Source organism: Coturnix japonica, chromosome 3, assembly GCF_001577835.2.
Source record: "Coturnix japonica isolate 7356 chromosome 3, Coturnix japonica 2.1, whole genome shotgun sequence".
NCBI classification, from domain to species: domain Eukaryota; kingdom Metazoa; phylum Chordata; class Aves; order Galliformes; family Phasianidae; genus Coturnix; species Coturnix japonica.
The window spans coordinates 62,606,198-62,619,543 of NC_029518.1; the positions used below are offsets into that span (position 1 = coordinate 62,606,198).

General features: G+C 45.1%; 1 protein-coding gene across 1 annotated transcript; it reads left to right on the forward strand.

Moving 5' to 3' along the window:
* Positions 1–5: 5 nt before the first annotated feature.
* Positions 6–12,441, forward strand: POPDC3 (popeye domain containing 3). The gene is made up of 4 exons (XM_015858702.2): positions 6–219; positions 6,321–7,064; positions 8,843–8,951; positions 9,682–12,441. Exons 2-4 carry the CDS (start codon positions 6,574–6,576, stop codon positions 9,997–9,999), a joined length of 918 nt encoding a protein of 305 aa, XP_015714188.1. The 5' UTR covers positions 6–219; positions 6,321–6,573; the 3' UTR covers positions 10,000–12,441.
* Positions 12,442–13,346: the final 905 nt, after the last annotated feature.

The window sequence follows — 13,346 nt, forward strand, 5'->3', positions numbered from 1 at the left end:
CCGGGCTGGCGCCTCCCGCAGCCCGCCGGCGGCTGCTGCCTATTTTAGTCACAGCGGCGGCGGGGGGCCGCGGCCGGACGTGGGGCCGGGCGGGGGCTGCTGCCGGCTCCGGGAGCCGCGAGGAGCGGAGCGCCCGCACCGCCCCGTCCCGTCCGACCCGCGCCGTCCATCCAGCCGGGAAACTTTGCCGAGGGCGCCCGGCAGGGGGCACGGGGACAGGTAAGCGGTGCTGTGCTGTGCTGTGCTGTGCCTGGGGGCGGGGGGAGGGACAGGGCGAGGTGTCGCGGTGCGGCGGCCAAGTGCGCTTCTCTCCCCGACGTGCTCCCGGTAAGCGCTGCCCCGCCGGCCGCGCACGGAGCTGCCCCTACGATGCACCCGAGTGGGGCACGGAGCCCTCCGGCTCGCCCGTACCTCGCTGATGGCAGCTGCCTCTTTCCCAGCGGCAGCTAATGGAAGAACAGGCGAGCACTGAAATTAAGGTCTATTTATGTACGCGTGGTTGTTTCCTTGCGAAGAAACATCTACAAGTGATAGAAAGCACTTCTTCTCCCGAAGCTCGCATAGATATTTTTTTCCAAACGTATTTCCAGAGTGTTGTGTTCAGTCAGTTGCCGGGCAAGCGCTTTGCCCAGCGGGCTGTGGGCAGCATTGAATCACAGAGCACCGGGTGATGGTACGGTGTTCAGCGATGAAATCTGCCCCCAGCAGAGCCGGGCTCTATGCCCCTCCCTCGGTGATGGCACTGACAGTGCGTGGCTGCAGGTATAACACGACCTCACTGCCCGCAGCCCAATTAGGCTTCACACGAAGTTCAGCCTTCACACCGCTTATAGCACCGTGCCGGGTAGTGAAGGGGCTGAGAATTTCACCTGGGTGCTTTGAAGGAAACGCCTCGCCTGCAGAATAGCAAGAAATAGGGAGGATGGGTGTTAAAACAGAAGGAAATGTGGAGCAGGTGAATTTTGTGGCAAGGAAATGGTTTGTGATGGAAGTTGAGAACAAAGTTAGGGAAGGATTCAAGGGTAGACTTGTTGGCCGGACTGCATTTCATCACTGCATGTGGGGCCTCTTCAGAGATGAGGTTTTCTTTTACCATTTAGTGTTACAGAAGCGAGCTGTGGTCAGCGTCCCGGTGCCTGGAAGGGGTCTGTGTCCCTGCTGCTGTGGTGTTACTCTGTGACACTCAGAGCAGGTGGGAAACAGAGGAGGTGGTGTTGAACCCGAGCTCAGTGCCTGCAGCTGGGCTGTGCTGCTGGGCTGTGTGACACTGTCCCAACAGAGGGCTGCTTCTAACCCCGAGCCCTCCATTAAGGCTAAACGAATAACATCAGCAGCCCCACTGGGGCAGCCTCACTGCTTAGTGCTCCCTCTGCTTTACGTGCAGCGCTCTGTGACTCAGCATGCAGCATATCTGTGTTCATAGCTGATGGCACTGCCCTGCCCCATCTAGTTCCATGCCCAGGTGTAGCACCGAACCCAGTACTTATGTCTGTTTGGAGGTGAGGTTTGTGTCCTGTTATCCCTGTGGTGTGGCCAGATCCAGGGGAGGCGTTCAGTCTAAAGGCACAGCTGCACTTTGCTCTAAGTTGTGTGTGTGTGGGGGGGAATGGATTACTGTGGGGAATATTTGGCATGGATGGGGGTAGTGCTGTGGGGAATACTTGGCACGAATACCACATACTTTTCCTCAGTTCTGATTCAAATTGGAGGAAAAGTCTGTCATTTTTCTTTTCATGTCAGCCACTGCCTAGAGGAACCTCAGATAGCATCTCCAGCACTGGCTCTGCAGCCACGGAGGATCGTGTTGTGTGCTTTACAGTGATAAATGAGCAGTCGTCCAAGTACTGTAAGCTGTGTATAGTAGGCTGGTCTTTAAATATTTAAAGACTAAATAATAGCAGCTGTATGCACTGCTGCTAATGAACCTTAAAGTATTCTATGATGCTGAGGCTTTTCCTTCTCACTCCCCCCCCCCTTCCCAGCTTTTTTCCACTTCTTAAAAAAGATTATGAGGGATTTGAGCAGATTGTAAGCAGAACCTGGACTTCCCAGCTGCAGCTGAATGAACTGAAGCCCTGCTCAGAGGCTCCTGCCCTTGCTCTGGTGAGGCCAGGCCCAGGCTCCTGGTGGGGTGTTGGCCTGAGCCATGCCAGCCCCTGGGCTCTGGGACTGGGAAAGGTGACTGAAGGGCACTTTCTGGTGACAGTTTTGATTAAGGGAGGATAAGCAGAGCAGAGTGCAATGCCTGCCTGGTGCTTATTCCTCAGAGTTCAGCCTGGAGAAGAGAAGGCTCTGGGGAGACCTCACTGCGGTCTTCCAGTGTTTAAAGGGAGATTAGAAACAGGAGGAAGACCAACATTTTACACAATCTGATAGTAATAGGACAAAGGGGAATGGTTTTAAACTAAAGAAGAGGAAATTCATGTGAGGTGTTAGGAGGAAATTACTTACTCTGAGGGTAGTGAGATGCTGGTGCTGCTGCCCAGAGAAGCTTTGGTCCCCCATCCCTGGATGTGTTCAAGGCCAGGTTGGATGAGCCCTATGCAGCTGATTTGGGGGTGTACTGTATGAGTTAGACAGTGCACTGCCATTCAGGGTTTGGCCATCTCAGTTCCTTTGGGTGCCTAACCATAAGGGAGCAACTGCTGAAGGAAGGGAGCTTGGGGAAAGTGTACTACTTAAACAGCCATTAGGAGAAATGTGTATTGGTAGTACTTTCCAAAAACCTAATGGAAATGGAAGAAAGGAATTCATTAATAGACCTGCTGAACAAAACATGATTGCATTGTGTTACAGAAAGTGCTTAGTAAAATTAAAGAACAACTTCTCTTCTTATGCCTATAGGATGGCCAGACAGGATGAGGTATCCTAGCTCAGGTGGAGTTCTTGGGACTCACTCTTTGGATGCAGAGGCTGTGGGACCCCAGCTTTGGGATCCCTGGCTCCCCTCTGTATGCCCAGAGCAGTGACTGCCAGGCCAGCCTGCACATAGATAGCTAAACCAGTGGGGCAAAGTAGCTAAATGCAGCATAATCTCACTCTAAATATACAAGCATGGGCACTGGAGCATCTTCCCTGTGGTGCCAAAGCTGTAGTAGTGTTGATCAGCGGGCTGACTGCAAGCTCAGCATGGGGGGTGGCAGCTGTAGTGTGAAGTCTTGAGGGCTACCTGCCTGGATATGAACAGTAACCAGCTAAGGACAGCTTTACTTTTGACTTAAAAAGACCAAAGAGAGAAATGCTTGTGCCTTCAAGGCTGGTTTTATTTTTGAGGGGAGGGGAGTGTTCAGAAATCACTGTGATTCAAACATAGTAATTAATATTTCTCATAATTGACTTTCAGTCATCAGTGGCAAAAATGGGGTGAAGTACACCATTCTTAAGTAAATTACAATTGATGTAACTGGTTATTCTCTGTGGGAGTGCTGCAGCGAGTGGGGAAAATGCCCATTTGGGGAGGTCTTACAATGTGCATGCAAATAACACAAATTCATTCTGTTTTGTCTGTTTTAATGTTCTGCTCATCTGAAGTTCTCAGTTGCTGGCTAGCATTTATATCACAGAATATACTTGAGATATCCCCCTTAATGCCTGAAGCTGCAGCAAACCTATTAATTTTATCACTGTCTGATGATAGCATAGCTCTTTCAGAAAAGCTGTGGGTTGTTGTAAGTCTGTGCTGCTGAATGTCTCTTGCATCTCCAGTCCGGGCTTATTTTTTTCTCTATGCTTCAGAAAGAAAGTCTTGCAGTGAGGTGAAATTCCCCAAAGTGGTTTGGTAATCATAGAATTACCCAGGTTGGAAAAGACCTCAAAGATCATCAAGTCCAACCACAGCCTAATCATAGTACCCTAACTCTAACAACTCTCTGCTAAATCATATCTCTATCATAATCTAATCCCACCTGTGCTCACGGGGTACGCTTTCTTTCTGGACTAGGAGATCTTGCTGGGACATTTATGTCTCCAGCAGCCTGCAGCCATTGAGTCTGTGTTGTTCTGAACCTGGTAGACACATGGTGGGGGCTGCAGCAAGGCCTGGGGATGCATGTGTGCATGAGGTACAATTTCTTTTCCTTAGTAAGGGAAAGAGTAGATAGGATTGGACATGTACTTGGGAAGATGCACCTCTCTAACTTCTCCCCCTAGCACAATGAAGATGTGGAGCTATTGGAGCAGGCCCAGAGTAGGCTACAAAGATGATCAAAGCACTGCTGACAGGCTGAAAGAGCTGAGGTTCCTCAGGATGGAGAAGAGAAGGCTCTGGGGAGGCCTTCCATTGGCATTCCAGTACTTAAAGAGGGGCTTCAGGAAAGCTGGAGGGGGACTCTGTGTTGGGGAGTGCAGTGATAGGACAAAGGGCAATGGCTTTAAACGTGAAGAGGGAAGATTTTTGTTAGATATTAGGAGGAAATATTTTACTCAGAGGGTGGTGAGGCACTGGCACAGCTGCCCAGAGAAGCTGTGGGTTCCCCATTCCTGAGGTGCTCATCACCAGGTTGGATGAGGCTCTGGGCAGCTGAGCTGGGTGGTGGTAGCTCTGCCTGTGACATAGGGATGGAACTAGATGGCCTTTAAGTTCCCTCCCAACCCAGCCCAAACCGTTATGTGATCCTGTGATTCTATAAGGCTGTTCAGGAGGGTGCCATGCTAGTGAGGCCATCTTCTGTGTGAATGCTTGCCCCATGTCATACTTCCTCTCCTCCTCTCTGAAGAAAAGGAGATCTCTACAGCAGCAGATGTTATTGTGCAAAATATAAACAAATGGGAATCTTGCATACAGTGGTTTTGAAAGATACGTATGTTCCATTCCAAAAGTAGTTAGAAATACAGGATATTTTTGGAGTGGGGTCTTTGGCTTTGCATATGATGGCCATCTGTCTGTCTTCTACTGATACACTGTCCTTTCAGATTTGCTTTGACCCATCTTGTTGCAAACAGATGTTGCACAGCAATGCTCTATGATGTAGTGAGGGCAGCCTATGGATGCTGTAAGTGGTTTGGAAAGTGTACATAAGTTTTGTGAAATGATTGCAACGTCGTGCGATTTTTACGTGAACAAAGATGTTAGAAATAGAAAGGAGGATACAGTACAGATCCACGGCATTTTATTTGTGTTATGTATAAAGTTCCCTTGTAACATCTCGGTCACGATCCCATTCAGAACACTGAATGTTGTGTAGAAATTGGTGTTTTTATGAGAATTGGTCGGTACAAAATGTTGGCGATAGAAGAGTATTAACAGTGATCTATGTTACCAGTGATTGTATTTAAAAAAATAACAAACCCCTCAGCTGTGACTCTGACAGGTCAGCGAAAATGCGGAAAGGATTCAGAACAAAAGGTCAGGGCTGTGTCTATTTATCCTGCACCCATTTTACTTTCTAGTGGCTCAGAAATCTCACCCCTTGATCACAGATGTGCTACCTACAATTCTGAGTGCTCTTCCATGCTGAGATAACTGCTTTGAGGCCAGTACAGTTCTGAACTCCCATTCTTTAGTGCTAAATCCTACACTAAAAAATCCTACATGAAATCCAGTAACGATTCTGCTGGCATATTACAATGGTAACCAATAAAATTATGTGGCCTGTGGCATTAAATAATATAAAGTAGTATAAAAATATATAAAAGTATAAAAATGCCTTTTGAGAAGTATTTTGAAGGATGGCTTGCTTCATACTCAAATATCAAGATCTGTTTAAAGCTACTTTTAAATGATGTAGTCTTCCTTATACATGACAGCTCTTTGCTGTCTGTCCTTACAGGAGAAAATTGCATGCCCTGTGATGGTTTCACGTACTGTGATGTTCTGGGATGTAGTTTGTTGTCTCCAGGGACATAGCAGCTTTGTTGAACTCATGAATGGTAACAGAAAGGCAAAGAGGAGAAAGGAAAGTGGTTTGACAGAAACCTGGAGTGACATGGAGGAAGTGAGCAAGGGACAAAAGTTAATGATCTCTTTTTTTACTTCCCAAACAAGGAAAGGCATTAGATGAGACTCTCAGGTGACAGGACCAGCAAACACAACCACTTTCTCAGCAGTTAGGCTGTGGAAAGACTTGTCACGGGATGTTGTGGGTGTTATGGATGGGTTTACATGAACTCGGTGGCAATTGGATAGCTCCTGCATGCTTTGTGTGTACAAAACCACAATCTTCGACAGGATGAGTATTGAGGTTTGATCCTGGAATCACAGGGATGTAAGGGAAATTGGATGGTTGCAATGCAGTCTGTGGTTTTAGACAATAAAAGCTTTGATCGTGTTTAATTGATGCAAATCACTTTATAAGTAATTCATCTTTTCTTCACTTGTCCAGATCAGATAAAACTACAGATGACATGGCCAAAGTCAAGACAACGTGTGAACTGATGAGAAACAGCATTGCCTTCTGAGAACATCAGCTTCCTACTTTCTGGAGATCCTAAATGCAACTTTACTACCAAAAGAGACCCTGATGTTATGTGATCATTGAGCAGTTTGCAAGAATGGGAAAGAGAAGGACTTCACTGGCTGTATCGCATCAATAACAGTTTCATAAATTCAGCTGAATCAAAAAAATTAGTCCAGCCATGGGCGAAAATGCAAGTTTTTGGGAAAGCTTGATATATGCACATCCTACGTGTGTCACCTGGAAGCAAGAGGCAGAGGGATCTATCTACCACCTAGCTAGTATTCTCTTTGTTGTTGGCTTCATGGGTGGAAGTGGATTCTTTGGGCTTCTCTATGTCTTCAGTTTGCTTGGATTAGGCTTCCTCTGCTCTTCTGTTTGGGCTTGGCTGGATGTCTGTGCTGCTGATATATTCTCCTGGAATTTTATACTGTTCGCTATATGCTTTGTACAATTCATTTATGTTACCTACCAAGTTCGGAGTGTTTCCTTTGACAAAGAATTCCAGGAACTCTACAGCGCTCTCTTCCAGCCTCTAGGAATTTCCTTAACTGTCTACAGGAAGATTGTCATGTGCTGTGATGCAGAAGTGGTTACCCTGGAGAAGGAGCACTGTTATGCTATGCAAGGCAAAACACCTATTGACAAGCTGTCTTTGCTTGTATCAGGCAGGTTTGTATCAGTTTAATCAGACTTGCTTACTGCAAGTGTCTTCCCCTCCCTTTCTTGAAAATGAAAGCAAAAAATTGCCTCATTTGTGTATTGTTTGTTCATTTTCCAGTACAGCAGATTAAATATTAATGCACGTTATATAAATATTAATAGGCTAAATACACTTGTCTGGGACAACACTAATGTAGAAACACTAAGCTCAAAATCTGTAATAGCCTAAAGAAAAGGATTTAAAATCCTCCTTTTCCTGAGCGCTGTATCACAGCACTTAACAGGTTAGGCACATAGAGGGAACAAGCATGTGCCTCAGTCTTAGGCTGTGTTTTGCCATCTATTGCTTAGCTGATGAACACAGCATCTTTCTTATTTTTCTGTACTATTATCATCTGAAGCAAGACTAAAATGTAGTTAAGAAATAGAATATACAGAGGTAAATGGTCCAATAGAGTATATTGACTTTGCTATAGATTGTATTTGAAAGAAGGGAGATAATAAGGGTGAGAATAAGGTCTCATAGTGTGCTTCCATTGCAGTGAGATGTAGTTAAGCCCTATCCAGAACTCACAAAACTGACCCTACAGTTACTGTATGCTTTGGCCTTTTGTTAGACAATAAATCCAGCTGCTTGAAGTCCCTGCTTACAGACACCCTTTTTAACAATCTTGCTGGTGCTTTTCTGAAGGGAAATACTTGCTTATGTACTGTATACGGAGTGGCCTGGGACACCACAATGGTATATGGGATACACAAAGAATGATAGCCTTGATCTGAGTTTGATGGGACACTTTGTAGGTGCACTTTGGCAGCCTGCTCCATGGGCAGATGGGATCTGTGAGCTGCTTGAAGCTCATTTGGTACTACCAGCAATGAACAATATGGATCTTAAGTAGTTAGCCTTACAGAAACCCAGTTTTGGAGCATTCTTTGTAGATATCTAGAAAGTACCGAGTTTAGGGTGCTCTTGGGCATATTCATACTGAGATAGAGATGCCCATCCTGCTATATGCCCAGCCATACTGTAGCCATGCAGGGAGTTCCTGCTTTGCACCTTCAGGCAGTGTAGGGCTGCTACTTGTGCTTCTGTAAGTGTGAAACATAGGGACACTAGCAGCTTGCTTTGAGTTTCAAGCAGACATTTCCTGCTTATGGCCTTCAAACTTATATAGAAGTTTTAGAAAGAAAGATATTCAAAGAAACATTTCCTTTGGCACCTGCACAAGGCCACACAGCATTCAGACAGGCACCATACCTCCATTCTTTGTCCTGCCTCCAGACACAGTCTTGTGGCAATGTAATTTGTGTCCAGGACAAGGAGAGCCCTCCACAGTGTGTGGCATGGGGACCTCCTTCCTCACACTCTGTCTTTGCCACTTTATTCCCTGTGAACTTTGTGTTTGCAGTACCTAAAGCATATCCTTATAGCTTCCAAGGGAAGGAGACAACCAGTGCTGTGTGGGTCTTTCCCCTTGCCAGCACACATGTGCATTTCATGAGCAAGCTTGCATGTTGCTGCATAGAGCTGCCCCAGAGAGAATAGTGTGTGAGCTGAGTATGGCCTGGAATTACGGCTGCACATTTGTCTAGTATTCTCTTTCAACTAGTCTGATCCAACTGGGTTCAAAAAGTGTAGTGCAATTAATTGCAGAGTCATCCAGTGGTTGTTTTTCCATGCTATCAAAGGTATAATTAAACTCTTCACTTAAAAGAAGTAACACCTTATTGCAGTTGTTGCTGCTGTACACCTTGTACTAACAAATTAACATATCTTATCTTGGTAGGATCAGAGTGACAGTTGATGGGGAGTTTCTGCATTATATTTTCCCTCTTCAATTTCTGGATTCTCCTGAATGGGATTCACTGAGACCCACAGAAGAGGGAATTTTCCAGGTAAAAGTGGAGGGATTTTTTGAGTACCAGAGCAATCTATTCAAGCACTACTTGGTCTAGAAATAACTAACTTCATTTACTTGTGGGGGATGTTTGTGAAATCAAACACCTGGCATTCTGTTGTCTTGGGGAGGGATGTCCATTGGACTGGTCGTGCTGTTTGTGTCTGTGTTTTCTGTTTGCATCCTGTTAGCACAAACGAGTGTTTCCTAAAAGCTGATCCAAGAGGTGAATTCTTGTTTGTATTTGTTGGCTGTGCTAAAATAGCTAAAATACCTGAGAAACCACATCTACGGGATGTGGAGAGAAGATGCTTTACACACTGGAGGTGAAATTTGGAGCATGCTGCCTGCAGTACTGTGTGGCATAGGGGACATGGTGTCTTTCCAGGCTGTCACCTGTGAGCCCCTGCATTGCTGTCAGTTGGCTGGCAGCAGAATAATAAGCTGGTCATGCCTCACAGGGGCAAGTGGCCCTTGTAGACAACTTTTCAGAGCTGCTTTGCCAGTGTGGGCTGCCGAGGGCAAAGCAGGGCTGCACGTCCTGCTTCAGCTGCCATGCACAGCACAGGTGTGCTCATCCTGCTCACCATTGCCAGGTACAGCCTTGGGTATCCCCTCCCTGTCAACGCTCTCTTTTGCCTTTTGCAGCCTCGCACAAATTAAGTGGCTTTAGCTGCAGCAGATACAAAGACATAATAATTAGCTGATTTTAATTCTCTGTTCTCTAGGTAACGCTTACAGCAGAGACAGATTGTCGGTATGTGGCCTGGAGGAGAAAGAAGCTGTACTTGCTGTTTGCTAAGCACCGTTTCATCTCACGCCTGTTCTCAATTTTAATCGGGAGCGACATCGCCGAAAAACTGTATGCCCTGAATGACAGGGTGCACGTGGGGAAGGGCTTTAGGTATGACATCCGCTTGCCCAACTTCTACCACACTTCGCTTCCTGAGACGCCCCCAGTGCCACCCCCACGCCGCCTGCAGAGGAGATCCTCGGGGCGGCCACGGCCAGGTGTTCCCAATTACAGCTCCCCCAGGAAGCAGTAACGTGGGGATGTACACCCTGACCGTTCCCAGAGCTGATATGGGAAACATCTGAGCATAGAGATGAAGTGGAGTGAGACTCGGTAACGCCAAATTTGACTGAAGTGCCACTTACTTTAGCTGGAGTAGCTTGAATTCTTCCAGTAGAGCCAGCTGGTTGGCTTGTGCGTTTTGACTACTCGTGCAATATGTTTTGTTTCTGTTGATTCTTCTGTTCGTCTTCTTACGTCAGGAGGAAAACAAATGATAAAAGGCTGTAGTTTTATTGTAATTGTGGCAGCCTCTGTGTAGTGTTCCTTAAAACAATAACAAAACCAAAAAGCAACAACACAAAACCAACCAACTCTAACCACGGTGTTTGTGATTATGCTTTAAATTACTTGCCGTAATGAAATACACGGCTCTGCGTTAATGCAAACAACCGAGCTGTCTTCAAAACACAGCAACCTGTTTATAACACCGAATTGTTGCTGTGCGAGCCTTGTTCCAATTAAGGAAGAATGTTACAGAAAAAGCAAGGGTTTGTATTGTTCTTCTTTGTGAAGAACTGAAAGAGTTTGAAGTGCTCAAATTCTTCTAACAAACAAAACAAAACAAGAAACCTTGTCCCATGAGTGATGGCTTTCTCTCAGGCTGTCCTAAAAGGGCATTATGTGAAAACAATCATCAATGTAATTACTGGCATTGGAAAAGTAAAGCAGTTAATTGCTGCAAATATCTACTAGGGAAATGATTGTGCAGTGTTTCTAATAGAATGTAATCCTAAAGGACCTGGACTTCCAGGGTGTAAGTGCCATTCATGACATGTACAATAAATACTGTTAATCAGTCAACTGTCAAACCATGGGAGTTTGTTTTACAGTGTCCTTTTTGGCCAGATTTGTCAGGAAGAAACTAAGAAACTACTGCCGCAGCAAGAACAATTTTGAGCTGAAGCATTCTTGCTTAGCTTCCGGAGTCGCTTCTCTGTGCCTATGAAATCCTTGATTTAAAATGTATTCTCTTCCTAAATCTATGGTGTTTTAGTAAAACGAGAGGAGCATCAGAACAAGCTTGAGTGGGAGAAAGTGAGTTCTGAACCGTGAGGTCACTCTGCCTTTGGGGAGAAGACTTTGAATGTCTTTTCTAGCTCACCTTCCTGCTGCTGTGCTTGATGCACGCCACTAATCCAAAAATAAGAAGCATTACTATTTCATGAGACTGTATTGCTGCTTGATAGATCTCAAGGTAGATCACTTTTTTAATATTTAAAATCAAAAACTGCTGTGCTGTTTGGTAGGACAACTACCCTGTATTTATTTGTGTGTGTGCCGGTACATGTTTGAGTTCAGATCCTGAGGGCTGGAGGGCTTAGGACAGTGCTGCAACCTTGTGCTTGAAAGGTAATTGGGCAGTGTGTGTACAACAGATCTGTTAGAAGGGGTCTGAAACAGCACCTGTTTGTATGGCCTTCAGTGTGTTACAATGCTGTCCGCATTCTCCTTTTAGCTTTAGGTCCCTTCCTCAGGGAGAGAAATCTGGCAGGCATAAATAGCAGAGCATGTGATGCAGTAATCCCTAAACCTTGCTAACAACCATCTGCATTATGTATTCTGTGTTTGTTACACTGTGAAACCGCTGTAATTTCTTTGGAATTGTTAAAATGTGAGAGGAGGATTCACCAACAGCTGTTGAAGGCTGCCTCAGGAAACAACCAAGGCACCAAGTGCCAGAGCCTGGGAACACATTAGGGGCAAGGCTGTATGCTCTGGTTGGACACTGCTCATTAAGTGGCCACTCTTCTCAGTATTCTTGAATATATAGAATTGTCCCGTACATATCTAATAGAAAACATGCCTTAAATAGGGCAAGCATGACCGATCATCTTTAAAATAAGACCAAAGAGTCATGTCCAGCCATTTCTGCTTCTGTTTAAGCTATAGCATACTGCTTAGAGAGAGACCTGTTCTGCAGATACAGGTGCCCCTTTACATACTTGAGTATTTTTCTCTTCTTTGTGACTAGCGTGTGCTGTAGTGTCAGTCATCTTTCCAACCGCAGCCATTTGTGATGCTTTGGTTGGACTGGTTACTGTCAGTAATCTCTACTAGGATGTGGCTGAGTCAATATCTAAATATCTGAATAAATGTTCTTGTTTGGCTTTTGGTACGATGCTTTTGGCGCTTTGAGTCACCTTCTAAAAATCATTTCCTGTTTTTTAGCATCTGTTTGAGTCATGACTAGCAGAACATTTTGACTGTAGAATTCAGGGCATATATCTACAATAAAATACATACACACAAGAAAGGACTGTAAGTGAGACACCAAGCTTTTGCCACCCCTGTGTTTTGAATCTTGACAGTGCTCCTAAATTGTACTGTCGAATACTCTCTGCTATGTGATTCATAAGATTATATTTTGGTAGATCTGTATTATTTTCCTTAAGTAAAGAAGTGCTCATACTGATGCCAGTGAAAGAATACAATTTTTTGTGATGTTGTATGAGCCCACTCGTAATTTATAGGCTAGTGAACATTTGGAGCATGATGAAGCTCTGCGTTGAGCATTGCCTGGTTGTGCCTGGGTTATTACTCAGGAATAGCTTCAGGGAGGGGATCAAGCTCCTTAAATTAAGTTTAAGTGAAAGGATAATTCCCTTAATGCTACTTTGTGAACTGAGGATGCTATCATGAATCCTCTTCTTGCTCAGCAGACTTCTGTATACTCACGTTTTATGTTTTGCAAGTTCCATAATCTTCTGCAGGGCCAAATCTACATTCATATGTGTTTACAGGTAAAAGCATAAAATCTGGTGCACGTGGTTGTTTGCTTATTCATCTGCATCTGTTCACAGTCCAGAATGTTTAGGATTTTGAACATCATGCTGGAATCACCCTTCCAGCCTGCAGAAGGGTTCCAATTTCTTCTTATTGCACATGCCAAAGAACTACATAACTGAGGACAGTCCGAAGAGCCAAAATTGTAAAGAAAAAGTGTTCTACTCATCTTTACAGAGGCCCTGACCAAGAGAGGGCTTGTTGGTTGTTAGTATGAGATTCAAAGCAGGTCTTCCCTATCTGGGGGCCCTGATGGCTGGTTGGCCGCAGTCCTTTGGCAGAGTGCAGGCCTGACAAATGCCTTAAAGAACCGTGAGACTGACTCTGAGGCTGACCCTGCTGTTCATTGGGTACTACTTGCTTAACAAGCAATAGCGTAAGCACAGGGAATGGATTGTGAAGGATACTTTTATTCCAGCAGGCAACACTCAACAAGACACAAAGCCAGAAAAGAATGTATCTCTGAGTACCTTTATAACTAATATGCTATGCAAGGTAAATTGAACGTGCCTAGTGAAAAATAATTCTTGATGT

Bases quoted from the DNA above. Each gene is read 5' to 3' on its own strand.
- POPDC3 (XM_015858702.2), top strand. From the start codon at position 6,574: ATGGGCGAAAATGCAAGTTTTTGGGAAAGCTTGATATATGCACATCCT. The intron at 7,065-8,842 runs GTTTGTATCAGT...TTATCTTGGTAG, and splicing joins TCTTTGCTTGTATCAGGCAG to GATCAGAGTGACAGTTGATG. The intron at 8,952-9,681 runs GTAAAAGTGGAG...TCTGTTCTCTAG, and splicing joins CAGAAGAGGGAATTTTCCAG to GTAACGCTTACAGCAGAGAC.